The sequence below is a fragment of the Hippopotamus amphibius genome, chromosome 9, assembly GCF_030028045.1.
Source record: "Hippopotamus amphibius kiboko isolate mHipAmp2 chromosome 9, mHipAmp2.hap2, whole genome shotgun sequence".
Taxonomy (NCBI): Eukaryota; Metazoa; Chordata; class Mammalia; order Artiodactyla; family Hippopotamidae; genus Hippopotamus; species Hippopotamus amphibius.
In genome coordinates, this window is record NC_080194.1 from 85,709,100 (window position 1) to 85,728,890 (window position 19,791).

Here is a 19,791-nt window from a genome sequence, read left to right on the forward strand (position 1 = left end):
GTGAAAACATTTGGAAAAGTATTGAAACTTGCATTATGAACCACCATACAAATATTTTTGTAAAGGTTCTACCTGCCTTTAGAAAGAATATGTGTCATTTAGTGGCTGCATGCTATGAAATTATACATATGTTCAAATTTATGAATCTTGTTCAGATCTTCTTTACCCTTGCTGGTTCTTTATTAGATTTACTGTTTAAAAATTAATATTATTAATTTATTTAATTCTATTTTTACTTATATTAATATTTTATCAAGATTATATCAAGATACTCTCATTGTGATTACATCAAAAACACATGTACTCATTCTAAACATAAAGTTGTCTTACCTGAGTTTTGACAATTGCATACACTGTGCACTGGTGACACCAACCCCTCAGTAATGATATGAAATATTTTTACCATCCTGAAAGGTTATCTCATGGCCTTTCCCAGTTATTCTCTCATGCCCCACGGCAGTATGTGAATGAGCTCATTTCTATCTCTGTAGATTCGTTCTACTTTTCTAGATTTCTAGAACCTCATATAAATGGAAATGTACAATATGTACTCTTTTATGTCTGGTTCCTTTTAGACAACATGCTATGCTATTGTTATGATTACTCCATGTTGTTGCATGTGCCTGTGATTTGTTACTTTTTATTGATAAGTGGTATTCCACTCTGTGCATATACATACCACTATTCATTTATCTTTCATTAGTTAAATATTTGGGTTGTTTCCACTTTGGGTTTTAGTAAAAAATCTTCCATGCACATTTTTGTACAAGTCATTGTGCAGACGTGTGCCTACATTTCTCTTGGGTAAAATACTGAAGAGCAGAGTTGTTAGGTTATATTATAAGTGTGTATATATATATATATATATATATATATCTGACTTTCTAAATAATGCTATACAGTTTTCCAAAGTGGTAACTCCATATTCTTTCTAGTTGCTTTATATGGCCTCAAAACTTTGGGATTGTAAGTTTTTGCTTGTTTATTGTTTATTTATTGCCATTTCAGTGTAGGTGTGGGGTGGCATGTCACTGTGATGTTGGTTTAGTTCAGTTTAGTACTCATTTTCCTGAGGAGCACTGATTTTATTGTTTTTGTTCTTTTTTTCATGAGCCTATTAACTTTTCCTTTATCTTCTTCTGTGATATATCTGTTCAGAAAATTTCCTATTTTTTATTTGTTTCATTGTCTTTATGTTATTGCCTTGTCTGTATTGTTTATACATTTTCACCAACAGTCCATAGTGGCTTGTTTTAATTTTCTAATGATGCCTTTTAAAGAATAATTTTTAAGTCAGATAAAACAGAGTTTATCAGCATTGTATGGTTAGTAAATATGTGTGTCCTAAGAATTCTCAAACTACTTCACTATGTTAGATTTTCTTTAGTATTTTCTCCAGAAGTTTAATAGTTTAGCCTTCATGCTTATTTGTAAAATTCATTTTTTTTTATTTTTTTTAATTTTTTTTGGGGGGTACACCAGGTTCAATCATCTGTTTTTATACACATAGCCCCATATTCCCTCCCTTCCTTGACTCCCCCCCCTCAAGTCCCCCCCACCCTCCCCGCCCCAGTCCTCTAAGGCATCTTCCATCCTCGAGTTGGACTCCCTTTGTTATACAACAACTTCCCACTGACTGTTTTACAGTTGGTAGTATATATATGTCTGTGCTACTCTCTCGCTTCGTCTCAGTTTCCCCTTCACCCCCCGCCCCCTCCCATACCTCGAGTTCTCCAGTCCATTCTCTGTATCTGCATCCTTATTCTTGTCACTGAGTTCATCAGTACCATCTTTAGATTCCGTATATGTGAGTTAGCATACAATATTTGTCCTTCTCTTTCTGACACTTCACTATGTATGACAGATTGTAGTTCTATCCACCTCATTACATATAGCTCCATCTCATTCCTTTTTATAGCTGAGTAATATTCCATTGTATATATATGCCACATCTTCTGTATCCATTCATTTGTTGATGGGCATTTAGGTTGCTTCCATGTCCTGGCTATTGTAAAGAGTGCTGCAATAAACATGATGGTACAAGTTTCTTTTGGGATTATGGTTTTCTTTGGGTATATGCCCAGGAGTGGGATTACTGGATCATATGGTAGTTCTATTTGTAGTTTTTTAAGGAACCTCCAAATTGTTTTCCATAGTGGCTGTACCAACTTACAGTCCCACCAACAGTGCAGGAGAGTTCCCTTTTCTCCACACCCTCTCCAACATTTGTGGTTTCCAGACTTTGTGATGATGGCCATTCTAATTGGTGTGAGGTGATACCTCATTGTGGCTTTGACTTGCATTTCTCTGATGATTAGTGATGTTGAGCATCTTTTCATGTGTGTGTTGGCCATCTGTATGTCTTCTTTGGAGAAATGTCTGTTTAGGTCTTCTGCCCATTTGTGGATTTGGGTTATTTGCTTTTTTGGTATTAAGCTTCATGAGCTGCTTGTATATTTTGGAGGTTAATCCTTTCTCTGTTGTTTCATAGGCAATTATTTTTTCCCATTCTGAGGGTTGCCTTTTAGTCTTGTTTATGGTTTCTTTCACTGTGCAAAAGCTTTTAAGTTTCATGAGGTCCCATTCGTTTATTCTTGATTTTATTTCCATGATTCTAGGAGGTGGGTCAAAAAGGATGTTGCTTTGATGTATGTCATAGAGTGTTCTGCCTATGTTTTCCTCTAGGAGTTTGATAGTGTCTGGCCTTACATGGAGGTCTTGAATCCATTTGGAGTTTATTTTTGTGTATGGTGTTAGGAAGTGTTCTCATTTCATTCTTTTACATGTTGCTGTCCAATTTTCCCAGCACCACTTATTGAAGAGGCTGTCTTTTTTCCATTGTATACTCGTGCCTCCTTTGTCAAAGATAAGGTGCCCATATGTGTTTGGGCTTACTTCTGAGTTCTCTATTCTATTCCATTGATCATCCTTTCTCTTTTTGTGCCAGTACCATACTGTCTTGATCACTATGGCCTTGTAGTATAATTTGAAGTCAGGAAGACTGATTCCACCAACTCCATTTTTCCTTCTCAAGATTGCTTTGGCTATTCAGGGTCTTTTGCGTTTCCATACAAATCGTAAGATTTCTTGCTCTAGTTCTGTGAAAAATGCCATTGGTAGTTTGATCAGGATTGCATTGAATCTGTAAATTGCTTTGGGTAGTACAGACATTTTCACGATGTTGATTCTTCCAATCCAGGAACATTGCATGTCCCTCCATCTGTGTGTGTCATCTTTGATTTCTTTCATCAATGTCTTAAAGTTTTCTGCATACAGATCTTTTGCCTCCTTAGGCAGGTTTATTCCTAGGTATTTTATTCTTTTTGTTGCAATGGTGAATGGGAGAGTTTCCTTAATTTCTCTTTCTGCTCTTTCATTGTTAGTGTATAGGAATGCAAGAGATTTCTGTGCATTAATTTTGTATCCTGCTACTTTACTAAACTCATCAATGAGTGCTAGCAGTTTTCTGGTAGAGTCTTTAGGGTTTTCTGTGTATACTATCATGTCATCTGCAAACAGTGACAATTTGACTTCTTCTTTTCCAATTTGGATTCCTTTGATTTCTTTTTCTTCTCTGATGGCTGTGGCTAAAACTTCCAAAACTATGTTGAATAATAGTGGTGAGAGTGGACACCCTTGTCTTGTTCCTGTTCTTAGAGGGAATTCTTCCAGTTTTTCCCCATTGAGAACGATGTTGGCTTTTGGTTTTTCATATATGGCTTTTATTATGTTGAGGTAATTTCCTTCTATGCCCATTTTCTGGAGAGCTTTTATCATAAATGGATGTTGAACTTTGTCAAAAGCTTTTTCTGCATCTGTTGAAATGATCATATGGTTTTTATCCTTCAATTTGTTAATATGATGTATCACATTGATTGATTTGCGTATATTGAAGAATCTTGCATCCCAGGGATAAACCCCACTTGATCATGGTGTATGATTTTTTTAATGTGCTGTTGCAGTCTGTTAGCTAGTATTTTGTTGAGGATTTTTGCATCTATATTCATCAGTGATATTGGTCTGTAGTTTTCTTTTTTTGTGACATCTTTGCCTGGTTTTGGTATCAGGGTGATGGTGGCCTCGTAGAATGAGTTTGGGAGTGCTCCGCCTTCTGCAATATTTTGGAAGAGTTTGAGAAGGATAGGTGTTAACTCCTCTCAAAATGTTTGATAGAATTCGCCCGTGAACCCATCTGGTCCTGGGCTTTTGTGTGTTGGAAGATTTTTAATCACTGCCTCAATTTCCGTACTTGTGATTGGTCTGTTCATGGTTTCTATTTCTTCCTGGTTCAGTCTTGGAAGATTGTATTTTTCTAAGAATGTATCCATTTCTTCCAGGTTATCCAATTTATTGGCCTATAGTTGCTTGTAGTAGTCTCTCATGATGTTTTGTATTTCTGAGGTGTCTGTTGTTACTTCTCCTTTTTCATTTCTAATTCTGTTGATTTGCATCTTCTCCCTTTTTTTCTTGATGAGTCTGGCTAATGGTTTCTCAATTTTGTTAATCTTCTCAAAGAACCAGCTTTTAGTTTTATTTATTTTTCTTGTGGTTTCTTTCCTTTCTTTTTCATTTATTTCTGCTCTGATCTTTATGATTTCTTTCCTTCTGCTCACTTTGGGGTTTCTTTGTTCTTCTTTCTCTAGTTGTTTGAGGTGTAAGGTTAGGTTGTTTATTCGATCATTTTCTTGTTTCTTAAGGTAGGACTGTATTGCTATAAACTTCCCTCTTAGACCTGCTTTTGCTGCATCCTATAGGTTTTGGGTTGTTGTGTTTTCGTTGTCATTTGTTTCTAGATATTTTTTGATTTCCTCTTTGATTTCTTTAGTGATTCCTTGGTTGTTTAAGAGTGAATTTTTTAGCCTCCATGTGTTTGTATTTTTTGCAGTTTTTTTCCTGTAATTGATATGTAGTCTCATGGCGTTGTGGTCTGAGAAGATGCTTGATATGATTTCTATTTTCTTGAATTTGCTTAGGTTTGATTTGTGACCCAAGATGTGATCTATCCTGGAAAATGTTCCGTGTGCACTTGAGAAGAGCGTGTAGTCTGTCGTTTTTGGATGGAATGTCCTATAAATATCAATGACGTCGAGATGGTCTAATGTGTCATTTAAAGCTTGTGTGTCTTTATTTATTTTCTGTTTGGATGATCTGTCCATTGATGTAAGTGGGGTGTTCAAGTCTCCCACTATTATTGTGTTCCTGTCGATGTCCCCTTTTATAGCTGTTAGCATTTGCCTTATGTATTGAGGTGCTCCTATATTGGGGGCATAGATATTTACCATTGTGATATGTTCTTCTTGAATGGATCCCTTGATCATTATGTAGTGTCCTTCCTTGTCTCTTGTAATAGTCTTTACTTTCAAGTCTAATGTGTCTGATATGAGTATTGCTACTGCAGCTTTCTTTTGACTTCCATTTGCATGGAATATCTTTTTCCATCCCTTTACTTTCAGTCTATATGTATCCCTTGGTCTGAAGTGGGTTTCTTGTAGGCAGCATATAGAAGGGTCTTGTTTTTGTATCCATTCAGCCAGTCTGTGTCTTTTGGTTGGAGCATTTAATCCATTGACATTTAAAGTGATTATTGACATGTGTGTTCCAATTACCATTTTCTGAATTGTTTTGGGTTTGTATTTGTAGGTGTTTTCCTTTTCTTGTGTTTCCTCCTTAGAGAAGTTCCTTTAGCACTTGTTGTAAGGCTGGTTTGGTGGTGCTGAATTCTCTTAACTTTTGCTTGTCTGGAAAGCTTTTGATTTCTCCCTCAAATCTGAATGAGATTCTTGCTGGGTAGAGTATTCTTGGCTGTAGGTTTCTCTCTTTCAGGACTTTCAGTATATCCTGCCATTCCCTTCTGGCCTGCAGAGTTTCTGTAGAAAGGTCAGCTGTTATCCTTATGGGTTTTCCCTTATATGTTGTTTGTTGCATTTCTCTTGCTGCTTTTAATATTTTTTCTTTGTGTTTAATTGTCGTTAGTTTGATTGATATGTGTCTTGGTGTATTTCTCCTTGGGTTTATTCTGTATGGGACTCTCTTTGCTTCTTGGACTTGGTTCATTATTTCCTTTCCCATGTTGGGGAAGTTTTCCACTCTAACCTCTTCAAATATTTTCTCAGACCCTTTCTTGTTTTCTTCTTCTTCTGGGATGCCTATAATTCGAATGTTGGTACATTTAAGGTTATCACTGAGGTCTCTGAGACTGTCTTCTAATCTTTTTATTCTTTTTTCTTTTTCCTGCTCTGTGGCAGTTATTTCCCCCATTCTATCTTCCAACTCACTTATTCGTTCTTCTGCCTCAGTCATTCTGCTGGTTATAGCATCTAGAGTATTTTTAATTTCAGTATTTTGTTATCCATTGCTGTTTGTTTTTCTGAGTTCTTATGAACTGTTTCTTGTACTTTCTCTATTTTGTTATCGAGATTTTGTATCATTTTTACTATCATTACTCTAAATTCTTTTTCAGGCATTTTTCCTATTTCCTCTTCATTTATTTGGTCTTGTGGGTTTTTTTCCTGCTCCTTTGCCTGCATGGTGTTTCTTTGTTTCCTCATGGTTGTCCAAATTTTTGGGGTTGCTTGTCCTGGCGATAGAGGTGTTTAAATAAGACTGTCCAAGCCTCAGACTAATGTCCAAGTATTGGATTAAACGAATATTAAGTCTAGGAAACACATACATGTATAAGACACACCATTACTGAATCCATTAGGACATAAGGCTCTAGAAAGACCTGACAGAACCCCAGTGTGCTATCAGATATTCAAAGAGAAACCCAGCAGAAATTGACAACTGAAACAGAACAAATCAGAGACAAAAGCAAAAGCAAACAAACAACAAATAACACCCTACACATACCAACATCAGCCAGGGAGATTTTGTAAGCTAGGAGCAAATATAGAAAAGAGCTGGGGTACCACCAGAGAGAATGGATATTCTCAGAATGTAATTAGACAACTGTACTAGGAACTAAGATAAAGACAAAAGCCTAATATTAAATACCAAGGCAGTGCGTCATCTGGAGAATAGAGCAAGGAGTCTGAGCAGACCGATAGTGTTGCTTATAAGTATGTTAACATAAAATAAACTTAAAATGGCTGGAAGAAAGGGGAACAGAAGAGCGTAATGTGGTTGGAAATATGCAAATAAAAAGAAAGGAATAGAAATGTATAAAAGATAGGGATGAAAGGAAAGTATGAGAGATATTTTGTCCGTACTACCAAAAACTTAGCTAGATATAGAAGTATATAAAAAGGCAAAAAAAAAAAAAAAAGGAATAAAAAATATCATTAAAAAATTATGTTATAAAACTTGTAGATCCCTTAGGGCTATCATCGTATTTAATAAATCAAAAAACAAAAAAAAAAAAAAAAGAGAGAGAGAGAAAGAAAAAAAAAAAAAATCAAGAACTGATCCCAGAATGGACCAGTTCAATAGGTATTGATACTACTATTTCTGTTTCTTTAGCGTCTCAGCTAAGTGTCCTTCTCCTTGCCTTGGGGTTTTTTTTGCGTTATTCTGTGACCAGCAGAGGTTCCTTTATTGTTTGTCTGTAAGGGTCGGTGTGTGGGGAGGGAGAGGGTACAATAGTGGCTCCTTCTCCTGGGAGTGAGTGAGCAGTGGCGCACTGTTGTTTCAGTCAGGCTTGGAGGTGCCTGTTGCAGAGGGCGCTGGTGGCTCAGGTGTACACAGAAAGTCTTAGAGTTGGGCCTCTCTCGGGGTTTTTTCTTTTTGATGCTGGTTTTTTTTTTCTCTCCGCAGCCTCCCTGCTGCTGGCTTTCCAAGGGGTTTTAACCTAGCCCCGCCCGAGTGCCTGAGAGTGCTTGTTATCCCTGAGCGCCTTAGGTGGCCCGCAGGGCGTCTCTCCACTGCCTGTTGCAGAGGCACCGAAAGAGAGGGAGAGGCTATGCGCACGGCTCCTCCCCCCCGCCCGTGAGCCTGCAGCCTCCAGCCGCCATCATGGCCTGGCAGCTTTCAGGGACGGGCACTCCTCTCCGTGGACCTCCTCCCTCCTGTCCTCTCGGTTCGTCACCCTACCGGCAACAATGTTTCTCACCCTGAGCCAGCTCTCCGGTTCCCACGCTCCCGCTCCTGGACCCTCCATTCAGCCACGGATCGATATCTCGGTCCGGGAACGCTGAGCTGCGCTGTGGACCCTCCGTATGTTTCTCACTCCCTCCCGTCTGCCACAGCTCCGCCGCTTCACCCTCTTTGAGCCCTCGTAGATGCCTCCCTACCGGCTATGTCGGGCTCCCCGCAGCCCTTTCTGGTGTCCGAGGCCGTCTGCTGGTGTTCAGCTGGTTCTCTGTGGGAATGACTGCGTCCTTCCGTGCATTCCCAATGCATCTGTGGAGAGGGATGCACTCCACGTCTCTCTACTTCACCGCAATCTTTTCTCTCCTTCTGTAAAATTCATTTTAATTTCATTTTTGTATAGCTGTTAGGTAGACATTTTAGATTTCCTGTTTCTTCTTTTCTTATTTTTAATCAAGTGTAATTGTTTTTAAATTTTACTTTGATACATGTAAGAGTAAAACAATCTGTTTACTGCCTAACAGAATAGGGGACTACGTGTATGATTCTGTATCCCCTAATTTTATGGATGTTGTTTATAACCTCTTAGTTAATGAAAATCAAAAGAGATGAAAAGAAAGTTTTAAACCTTGTAATTGCTGTTTCTGTATTTTGAAGTGTGTAATTACCCCTTATTTTCCAATTAATAGCATGTTGTAACAACAATAATAGCAACAATTATTATTATCATTAATATTTTTCAGGGTGCTATACCTCTGCAAATTAGATGGTGAGGTTATTTGTCCAAGTTTATCAACTGTAAATGGTGTATCAGTAGATGAACACAGGCACTTGGACTTTAAGGCATACTCGCTAAAGCACTACTTATACTTCTTCCCTCAAGCAAAAGCAGAGGAATCTGGTCTCCAAACTGGCAAACAGTGTGCCAATTCAGGTACCACATCTGCACAAAGAAAGTTGTTTGTGTTGTTAATTCTAAATAACAATATTAGAAATCTGATGATTTTACATAGAAAACCAAATCTTTATTTTCATAAAAATATTAACAAAGACCTAATAACATGTCTGTTTCACCTCTGGCAGATATTAGTTGCTGGTTAATAAAGGATTCTGCCCTTACATAAGATTTGCTCTCTGAGGTGATGCTCAGTCAGCTCCTGTCATTTTCAAAGAAGGTTATAAGTTGTTTTCTGTTTTTTGTTTTATTGGAATATAATTGCTTTACACTGTTGTGCCAGTTTTTTCTGTACAACAAAGTGATCCAGCTGTATTTATACATATATCCTCATATCCTCTCCCTCCTGAGACTCTTTCCCACCTTCCCTATCCCACCCCTCTAAGTCATCACCCATCATCGAGTTGATCTCCGTGTTGTGCAGCAGCTTCCCACTAGTGATTTTACATTTTGTAGTGTATATATGTCAATGCCATTCTCTCACTTCGTCCCAGCTTCCCCTTCGCCTCCCACCCCCACCGCGTGTCCTCAGGTCCGTTCTCTACATCTGCATCTTTAATCTTGCCATGTCACTGGATTCTTCACTACCATTTTTTTAGATTGCAAGTATATGAGTTAGCATACGGTATTTGTTTTTCTCTTATTGGCTTACTTCGCTCCGTATGACAGACTCTAGGTCCATCCACCTCATTACAAATAATTCAATTTCATTCTTTTTTACGGCTGAGTAATATTCCATTGTATATATATGCCACATCTTCTTTATCCATTCATCTGTTGATGGGCATTTAGGTTGCTTCCATGTCCTGGCTATTGTAAATAGTGCTGCAATGAACATTACGGTACATATTTCTTTTTTGGATTATGGTTTTCTCAGGGTATATGCCCAGGAGTGGGATTGCTGGGTCATATGGTAGTTCTATTTTTAGTTTTTTAAGAAACCTCCATACTGTTTTCCATAGTGGCTGTACCAATTTACATTCCCACCAACAGTGCAAGAGGGTTCCCTTTTCTCTGCACCCACTCCAGCACTCATTGCTTCTAGATTTTTTGATGATGGCCATTCTGACTGGTGTGAGATTATACCTCACTGTGGCTTAGATTTGCATTTCTCTAATGATTAGTGATGTTAAGCATTTTTCATGTGTTTGTTAGCTATGTGCATGTCTTCTTTGGAGAAATGCGTATTTAGTTCTTCTGCCCATTTTTGGAATTCGTTATTTTCTTTTTTGGTATTAAGCTGCATGAGCTGCTTGTATATTTTGGAGATTAATCCTTTGTCCGTTGCTTCATTGCCAAATATTTTCTCCCATTCTGAGGGTTGTCTTCTTGTCTTGTTTATGCTTTCTTTTGCTGTGCAAAAGCTTTTAAGTTTCATTAGATCCCATTAATTTATTTTTTATTTCCTTTTTCCTAGGAGGTGGGTCAAAAAGGATCTTGCTTTGAGGTATGTCATAAAGTGTCCTGCCTATGCTTTCCTCTAAGAGTTTTATAGTGTCTGGCCTTACATTGAGGTCTTTAATTCATTCTAAGTTTATTTTTGTGTATGGTGTTGGGTCATCTGATTTCATTCTTTTGTATATAGCTGTCCAATTTTCCCAGCACCACTTATTGAAGAGGCTGTCTTTTTTTCCATTGTATATCCTTGTGTCTTTTGTCAAAGATAAGGTGCCCATATGCATGTGGGTTTATCTCTGGGCTCTCTATTCTTTTCCATTGATCTATATTTCTATTTTTGTGCCAGTACCATACTGTCTTGATCACTGTAGCCTTGTAGTATAGTTTGAAGTCAGGGAGCCTGATTCTACCAGCTCCACCTTTCCTTCTCAAGATTGCTTTTGCTATTCAGGGTCTTTTGCATTTCCAGATGAATCATAAAATTTCTTGTTCTAGTTCTGTGAAAAATGCCAATGGTAATTTGATAGGGATTGCATTGAATCTATAAATTGCTTTGGGCAGTATAGTCATTTTCACATTGCTGATTCTTCCAATCCAAGAACATGGTATGTCCCTCCATCTGTTTGTATCATCTTTGATATCTTTCCTCAGTGTCTTATAGTGTCTTCTGCATACAGGTCTTTTGCCTCCTTAGGCAAGTTTATGCCTAGGTATTTTATTCTTTTTGTTGCAATGGTAACTGGGAGTGTTATCTTAATTTTTCTTTCTGTTCTTTTGCTGCTAGTGCATAGGAATGCAAGAGATTTCTGCACATTAATTTTGTATCCTGCTACTTTACTAAATTCATCGATTAGTGCTAGCAGTTTTCTGGTAGAGTCTTTAGGGTTTTCTGTGTATAATATCATGTCATCTGCAAAGAGGGACAATTTTACTTCTTATTTTCCAATTTGGATTCCTTTCATTTTGTTTTCTTCTCTGATTGCTGTGGCTAAAACTTCCAAAACTTTGTTGAATAATAGTAATGAGAGTGGGTACCCTTGTCTTGTTCCTGGCTTAGAGGCAATGCTTCAGTTTTTCACCATTTAGAATGATGTTGGCTGTTGATTTATCATATATGGCTTTTATTATGTTGAGGCAGTTTCCTTGTATGCCCACTTTCTGGAGAGTTTTTATCATAGATGGTCGATAAGTTTTGTCAAAAGCTTTTTCTGCGTCTATTGAGATGATCATACGGTTTTTATCCTTCAATTTATTAATATGAGGTATCACATTGATTGATTTGCATATATTTAAGAATCCTTGCATTCCAGGGATAAACCCCACAAACATATGGGCACCTTATCTTTGATGGGTGTATGATGTTTTTAATGTGCTGTTGGATTCTGTTAGCTAGTATTTTTTGAGGATTTTTGCATCTATATTCATCAGTGATATTGGCCTGTAATTTTCTTTTTTTGTGACATCTTTGTCTGGTTTTGGTATCGGGGTGATGGTGGCCTCTTAGAATGAGTTTGGGAGTGTTCCTCCCTCTGCTTATTTTGGAAGAGTTTGAGAAGGACAAGTGTTAGGGCTCTAAGTTTTTAAGTCAATGAACCTCATTTTAGAAAAAATGCTTATAAGTGAAATGTTCGAAGTATGTGGTAGCCACTCAAGAAATATAAAAGGATCATCATTATGGCTGAAATAATAATATCTATAATGATTTAATATATTTGATATTAAGGTGTAAAAACATTTAATTATGATAAATATTACTTAGATAAATTTATCCAGAGTTAAAATTATTCACAGAAACCATGGGAATATCTAAATGGTTAATTTTCTATGTAGTGTATTTTTCATAAACGGGCACAGAAAGGACATGTTTCCAAAAACTGTCCCTTTCTCCCTCCCCTTCAAAAACTACCCAAAGGGAAATGACAGCAGGAAATCACTCCGTAGTGACCGAGTTAATCCTCGCTGGAGCAGCCACAAGTCCAGCTACCCCTTTTTCTTTCTCTTCCTAGGAATCTATGTGGTCACGGTGGTGGGAAACCTGGGCATGATCACACTGATTTGGCTCAGCTCCCCCCGCACACCCCCATGTACTATTTCCTCATCAATTTGTCCTTTTACATGATATAAGTCAGATAGAGAATGACAAAAACTGTATAATCTCAATAATATGTGAAATCTAGGAGACATAAACTCATAGAAACAGACAGTAAAATGGTGGTTACTAGGTGGTAACCAGCGAAATGTGAAGATTTTTGTTACAGAGTACAAACCTCAGTTATAAGATAAATAATCCCTAGGGATCTAATGTACAGCAGAGCCATTATGGTTAATACTATTGTATTACATAAATTTCTGAGAAAATAAATCTCAAACGTTCTCACCACAAAAAGAAAGTGGTAATTATGTACCACCATGGAGGTTTTAGATAAAACCATGGTGGTAAGCAATTTGCAATATTTAATTGTATCAAATCCACATCTTGTACACTTTAAGCTTCCACAATGTTATATGCCAATTGTATATCGAAGTTAGAATAAAAAGTAAATTTGGTTACCCAGTTATATTGTAATTTTTTCCTCAAAATGATACAACATTGAATAAGTACTTTGAATAAAAACATTAAATATAATTTTTATTTCCTAACAAATAAAACCATTTAGTATTATATAGAACTAAAATAATCTCTGTAACACATGTATCTCTATATTTTTCCTCATCATTTCTCTTATAATTATCAGGGAAATTAGTCATCATCCCTCCGTTTTAGACTTGTTAGGAACTTCTAATGGGGTTATGGCAATATCTATAAGATACTTTTATTTAGCCCCCAAGTTAAAATATTCCAAGTATCTTTGTTTTATGAGAGCATCATCATATCTAAATACAGTTATTAGTATCTATGAGAACAAAAACTTTCAATTCTTACATATAAAGTTTGTTTTCATTGATTTCTATTTTTCCCCTTGTGGGAAATTACTTGAGAAAATTCCTTTAGTGTATGTCTTTATAATTTTATTAAATGAACTTTTAACTAGCTTGACATGAAATTCACTGGGCTCTAACAAATCTATCACACCGTTGTTTACAATACACAATGAAACAAGAACAAAGAAATACACCTACATGACAGTATTAAACACTGGAGAGCCAATGGGGAAAGAGTGAGATTCTAATTGTTTCTTTCCCCAAGAGCCACACTTGTGGGGTAAGATTCTAGAGGGAGGTCATTATCATTGTTTGTTCCTAACCAGACTCTTAGCATCAAAACCCAGAGTGTAAAATCATCATTCATATCAGCCAACTTTTGCAAAGGGCCATTGGCTTCATCAGAGATCAGTGACACAGAATTATCACCACGGAAACTTTTAGACGATGACCTTCAACACCAGGGAGTCCTGCAAGGTTAGTATTCAGAAACACCCACCATTACTATCATAATCATTTTTACCTTCAGAGAAATGGGGGAAAAAAACATAGCTCTGAAGTTTTGTCTTAATCCCAGTCCTATCTTTTAAAATTTTAGATCTTCTTTTTCCTAGCTCCCCTGCAGTGCACTGGCAGATGCAGGTAGTTACTTTTCTATCTCTACCTGTCCTCATTCTAATATTCACACTCCCTGATGAGCAAATATTCTCTTATCTACCTGTCCCCTGCTGAATAAAATTATGGCAAACACTTCTTTGTTTACTCACTTCAACTCAGGCAGTGAGAGAGCTTTGTTCACTTATGTGGAGTCTATGTTAACTTCTCACTAAACTTCTTTCAATAATTTTATTGAAAACGTGTATTTGACACTTTCTGTATGTAAGGCACTGTGCCAAAACACAGTGCTGAGTTAACAGTCTAGTATAGAAGGAAGACCAGTAAATAACTCAATACAGATTTAAGTGTGTGCTAATTGTAACATAAGAGATGTATTCACAGGCACAGAGAAAATGATCTTATTAACTGCGGCTTCCGCTATTAAAGCCCTTAACTAAAGTGTCTTTACTATTAAATATATTTCACAGAATAAGGGGATAGAGTGAGAAAAGCTAAAGGAATCTGATGAATTGAAAATGAGGGCCTACTATGCTCTTTTGTGAAAAAATTAAATCACGTGATAGCTGTTGGGACATTAAGGAGAAAACATTTCTTTAGCTGTCAGATGATATAAATATTTATATGACAAAAAATTGCTTTAAACTTTTTTAGGGACCATGGAAAATATTGATAATTTAGGAAGTTAACATCCAGTAAAAACCTTCAAATCTGAGTTAGCATATGTGTTAATGTAGAAAGAGGCAATAAGAAGACGTGCTAAGGAAAAGAACACTTAAAACTCTGGCCATAATTAAGGAGCAAAAATGTTGGTGAAATAAAAGATATATCACAAAGGAGCCCAATAGATTAACAGTAAAATAACTGACATTTTCTTACGAAAAGCCATTTAGCTTAATTTGCACATGAAACAGATACGAGTGTTTTTGATTTTTCAGAGAGCTGGAGAGTAGATGTGATTAACCTAAGGTAACATGGCAACTACAGGATTGAGATGAAGTTTTAACCCACTGCTGTCTAACTTAATAACAGGATTTATAAGAATTAGAAAATCATGAAACATTGGAACTGGAAGAGATGTTAAAGACTATTTAATCCAACCAGGCATTGGGTGCTTATGTCATTAAAAATACCTGCTGAGTAATTAGTTTTTCAGGCTGAAATCAACACTTGATTAAGATCTGGGTATGTCTGAGAGTTGGAATGTTCATTTCATTGTGAACCCAAATATTTCTCCCATAGTTTCAAGCAGTTAGTTTTACTTGTCTCTTAATGACATATAACATGAGACCGATACTTCTTGAGTAAAGCAATATTTTGAACCATGAGTTAAATGTCCTGTACCACATGAAAGTAGGAAAATATCCTCAGTTTTTCCATTCTAAAATGACAGATTTCTAGATCATTTTCTGAAATTGTCTGCTTTTTTTCTGTTATATTAAGTATTGTATTTACCTCAAACACACTAATCCAACTATTTTTTGAGTTTTAAGTAAGAATATAAATCTCCATTTTCTAGAATCCACTCATCTTCTTTGAAAATGTAAACTAAACATACATTGGTCTTTAAAAAAGAAACATATTACACAGTTGACCAATATTACCCAGAACTGAGTTTAAACTAAAATTTCTAATTGTATTTTGCATGTGCTCTACTAACTCACATCTCTACCACCTCTGAATTCTATAAAAAGCACATGCAAAATACATGATTATAAAGAAAAGACCAGCATAAAATCTTCTGTTTGTCTTCAAAAACCTTTCTCATATTTTGGGGATATGAATAGTTTTCTCACCTACAACATCGACCATGAAGTGCAAATTGCATAGATCAGAGTACACTGCTACCCTGGTCACAGTGGTGGAATACATGGTCTAAATTTAGGACATTATATTATGGCCCCCAAGATTATCCAAATTAGAACAAGGGAGGATGATTCCTGTGGTTGGAAAAGCTATTGAGATATAACCATGATGTCTGTCAAACAATTACTTTTCTACCTCATGGGGTCATAGTCCAAGGTAAAGGAAGCTGGCACATTAAACCGAAAGCTCTCAGCTGGAATGATACTGGAGTTGCCCAGCCCTCCAAATATTCTGAGTTATGATTCTAGAGAGGAAAACAGCTGAGACTAATACAATTACTTTTCATAGATTTATGAATCATCTCTTAAGTAATTATAGAAAGCGTGTACTACTATGACTTATTCTTAGTGAAATAAAAATATTATGCCTTTTACATGAACATTATTAACATATACACATAGAATACAGGAGGAAAGAAAAGGTCCTCAGAAATAACAGTAGTAATGTTCATTTTCACTGATTTTAAAAATCTGTAAGTGGGTGTTTTCTCTTAAAAAGTTATGAAGTATCTAAATTCTAAGGTTTGTGAAGTTTATATTTTTTCTTCTGGTTCAACCAGAATCATTGTTAGTCCCAGAGTAGCAGGAGAGACTCAAGAGATCCCTACATTATGAATCTCCTCTGATGAGGGATCAAATGATAATCTCAACAAAATTACTCTATACACACACACTCATTTTCTTTTTTTAAACATAGATGCTTCGGAGAGGATAATGGACCATGAAAATCACTCCTCAGTGACTGAGTTCATCCTTGCTGGGCTAACACAACAGCCACACCTCCAGCTGCCCCTTTTCTTCCTCTTCCTGGGCATCTATGTGGTCACGGTGCTGGGGAACCTGGGCATGATCACACTGATTGGGCTCAGCTCTCACCTGCACACCCCCATGTACTATTTCCTCAGCAGCTTGTCCTTCATTGATCTCTGTCATTCCACTGTCATTACCCCCAAAATGCTGGTGAACTTTGTGACAGAGAAGAACATCACCTCCTACACTGAATGCATGACTCAACTCTATTTCTTCATCATTTTTATCATTTCAGAGGGTTACATGTTGGCTGCAATGGCATATGACCGCTATGTTGCCATCTGTAACCCCTTGCTTTACAATGTCATCATGTCTTATCACATCTGTTTCCGTTTCACAGTGGGAGTTTATATTTTGGGCATCCTTGGATCCACAATCCATACAGGGTTTATGTTGAGGCTTCTTTTCTGCAAGACCAACGTGGTTAACCATTATTTTTGTGACCTTTTTCCACTCTTGGAGCTATCTTGTTCTAGCATCTACATCAATCAATTATTAGCTATAGTCTTGAGTGCATTTAACATCCTGACTCCTTCCTTAACTATCCTTGCTTCCTACATCTTTATCCTCTCCAGCATCCTTCAAATCCGCTCCACTGAGGGCAGGTCCAAAGCCTTTGGCACCTGTGGTTCCCACATCTTAGCTGTTGCTGTTTTCTCTGGATCTGCAGCATTCATGTACCTGCAGCCATCATCTGTGAGGTCCAGGGACCAAGGGAAAGTGTCCTCTGTGTTTTATACCTGCATTGTGCCGATGCTGAACCCCCTGATCTACAGTCTGCGGAATAAGGATGTCAAACTTGCTTTGAAGAAAATTCTGAACAGTAGAAAATATTCATGAATAGAGTCTGTATCATGATGGCCTATCAGTCATTTGGTTCCCTGAGGTATGTTATGTATTGGTTTTATTGATTTTGGTAAGTCAGTGACACTTGCCCATATTATACTTCTCCAAAATTCTTCTCCAGGCCACTTCTTGAACCTATATTACAATGATTATTTATAAAATCAGAAAATGTGAATAAAATGAATAAAAGATGAATAAAATTTTTAAAACTTGAAGATTGAAGAAGTTTTCATTTTATTTGTAATGATAATGCTAACAAGAAGAACAATGCTGAGAAAGAGGATTTTGAAGATAATCATAGTAATTATGTTATTAAAATTTTATGAAATATTAAGCACCATATCCAGCACTTTAAATGGATAACTTTAATATTTGCAGTATTCCATCTGGACAAGCTCTAGTCTATTTCCCTTTGAAAGAGGAAGAAATTGACAGGTATTTAGTCTGAGTAAATGCCATGGTCCTGAACATAAGAAATGATGGAACCTAAAGGATTTGGCTCCAGGACCCATGATTTTACTCAAAGTGATATTTTGGCTCCAGGTAATTGTGGGTGGGTCTAAGGCCTCCCTAGGAATTTTCTTCTACACATCCAGCAACCTCAGTTCCCTGTAAGACTTGTTGCTTTCCTTTAAATATCTTCAATACTATTTTCACTTTTATTTCATCTGATATCATAAAAATAATCAAAATCTTTCAAACACACCTAATCAAAGCAATAAAAAATGAAGACTTACTATATTCTCATATTAGAGACTTAAATTAGTATATTTGATAGCAAAATTTTTTATAAACACAGTCTTAACAATCTTATCTTTTGACCAGTAATGCTGTAGCTATTTAAGAAGCAACTGCTGTAGTTCCCTTGGTGGAGCAGTGGTTAAAAATCTACCTGCCAATGCAGGGAGCACGGGTTCGATCCTTGGGCTGGGAAGATCCCACATGCCACAGAGCAACTAAGCTTGTGTCCCACAACTACTGAGCCCATGTGCCACAACTACTAAAGCCCACAAGCCTAGAGCCTGTGCTCCTCAGCAAGAGAAGCCACCACAATGAGAGGCCTGAGCACCACAAGCAAGAGTAGCCCATGCTCACCACAGCTAGAGAAAAGCTCACGCACAGCAACAAAAACCCAACACAGCAACGAAGAGCCAACGCAGCCAATAAATAAATAAATAAACATTTTAAAAAAAGAAGCTGCTGATAGAAGCCAAGTTCCTGCTAAGTTCTATCACTCTGACATGATTAATGCTCATTTGCCACATAATTTACAAATAATTGCCATCTCATCTTGATTTTGTCTTTGAAACATTTCTTCTCACTCATATTATTGCTTTTTTTGCTTCTGGACATTTAACAGCTTGTGACTATGAATTCACATGCTATTCTAAATAAATATTCAGTTGTCTTCTTTTTCTTCCCAAATCAAACCATCTTAACTCATTATAGCCAGATCATGTTCTTTGGATACTGTGCAATCTTATTTACCTGATAAAAGAAGTTGCAGTGTTTTACAACAGTATCCGTATAGAAGACAAAGATATATATATATGTATATATATCATATATATGATAAATTTACCATCCTTATATTTCATTATCCATTTATTCATTGATGTCAGACATTCATTTTCAAAGTGGCCTCTCATTTATTTGACTTAATTTTCATCAGTCCCAGAAAGGAGTGGAAAATGGCTACAATTCCCATCTTAGGCATGATTTCCAGTTTAGTATTTTGTCCAACAGACACAAATGGACAAATAGAGGACAAACATAAATTTTCTTGGTGGATAGACCCTTGAATTACCTGGTCTTGAGCTCCTAAATAAAACATAGATGAAGTGACAGGAAGTGGTCTCATTAGAGAATAAAAGCCTATGCACACCCAGAAAAATCAGGTCATATTTCACATAATATAATCAAGCCACAAGGATAGAAAAGTGGACAGAAGACAGTTCATGAATCACGTCCGGGTCACTGCAAGACATCACCTTTATTTTAGTGAAGGGAGCTGCTCGATGTTTTTTACACAGAGAAGTGACACAGTCTTGCTGTTAGTAACATCACAGTTGGGTTGTGTAGAAGATGGATGCAAAGGGGAATAAGACTGAATTCAAGGGGACCAGTCAGCAGCCACTTTGTTACTCTAAGCAAGATATTGCATGTCAGGGAGAGTGCAGATATTTGAAAAGCTGGATTACTTAGACATGGCTGAATGAAGTGAGTTGAAGGTACAAGAAAGCATGAGGGTGAATGCAAGTGTCTAGCTTGGAATAATAAACAAAGGATGGATGACAGTGGAACTCTTAAGATGAAGCTCATGAACTCTAGGTAAGAAATCACAGCAGAGCAATT

At 36.8% G+C, this 19,791-nt stretch overlaps 1 protein-coding gene across 1 annotated transcript; it reads left to right on the forward strand.

Annotated features, from left to right (window-relative positions):
* The first annotated feature begins 16,443 nt into the window (after nt 1–16,443).
* On the forward strand, nt 16,444–17,430 carry LOC130861293 (putative olfactory receptor 8G3). Its single transcript, XM_057750035.1, has one exon. The coding sequence runs from the start codon at nt 16,495–16,497 to the stop codon at nt 17,428–17,430; it is 936 nt and encodes a 311-aa protein (XP_057606018.1). The 5' UTR covers nt 16,444–16,494.
* The last annotated feature ends 2,361 nt before the right edge of the window (nt 17,431–19,791 follow it).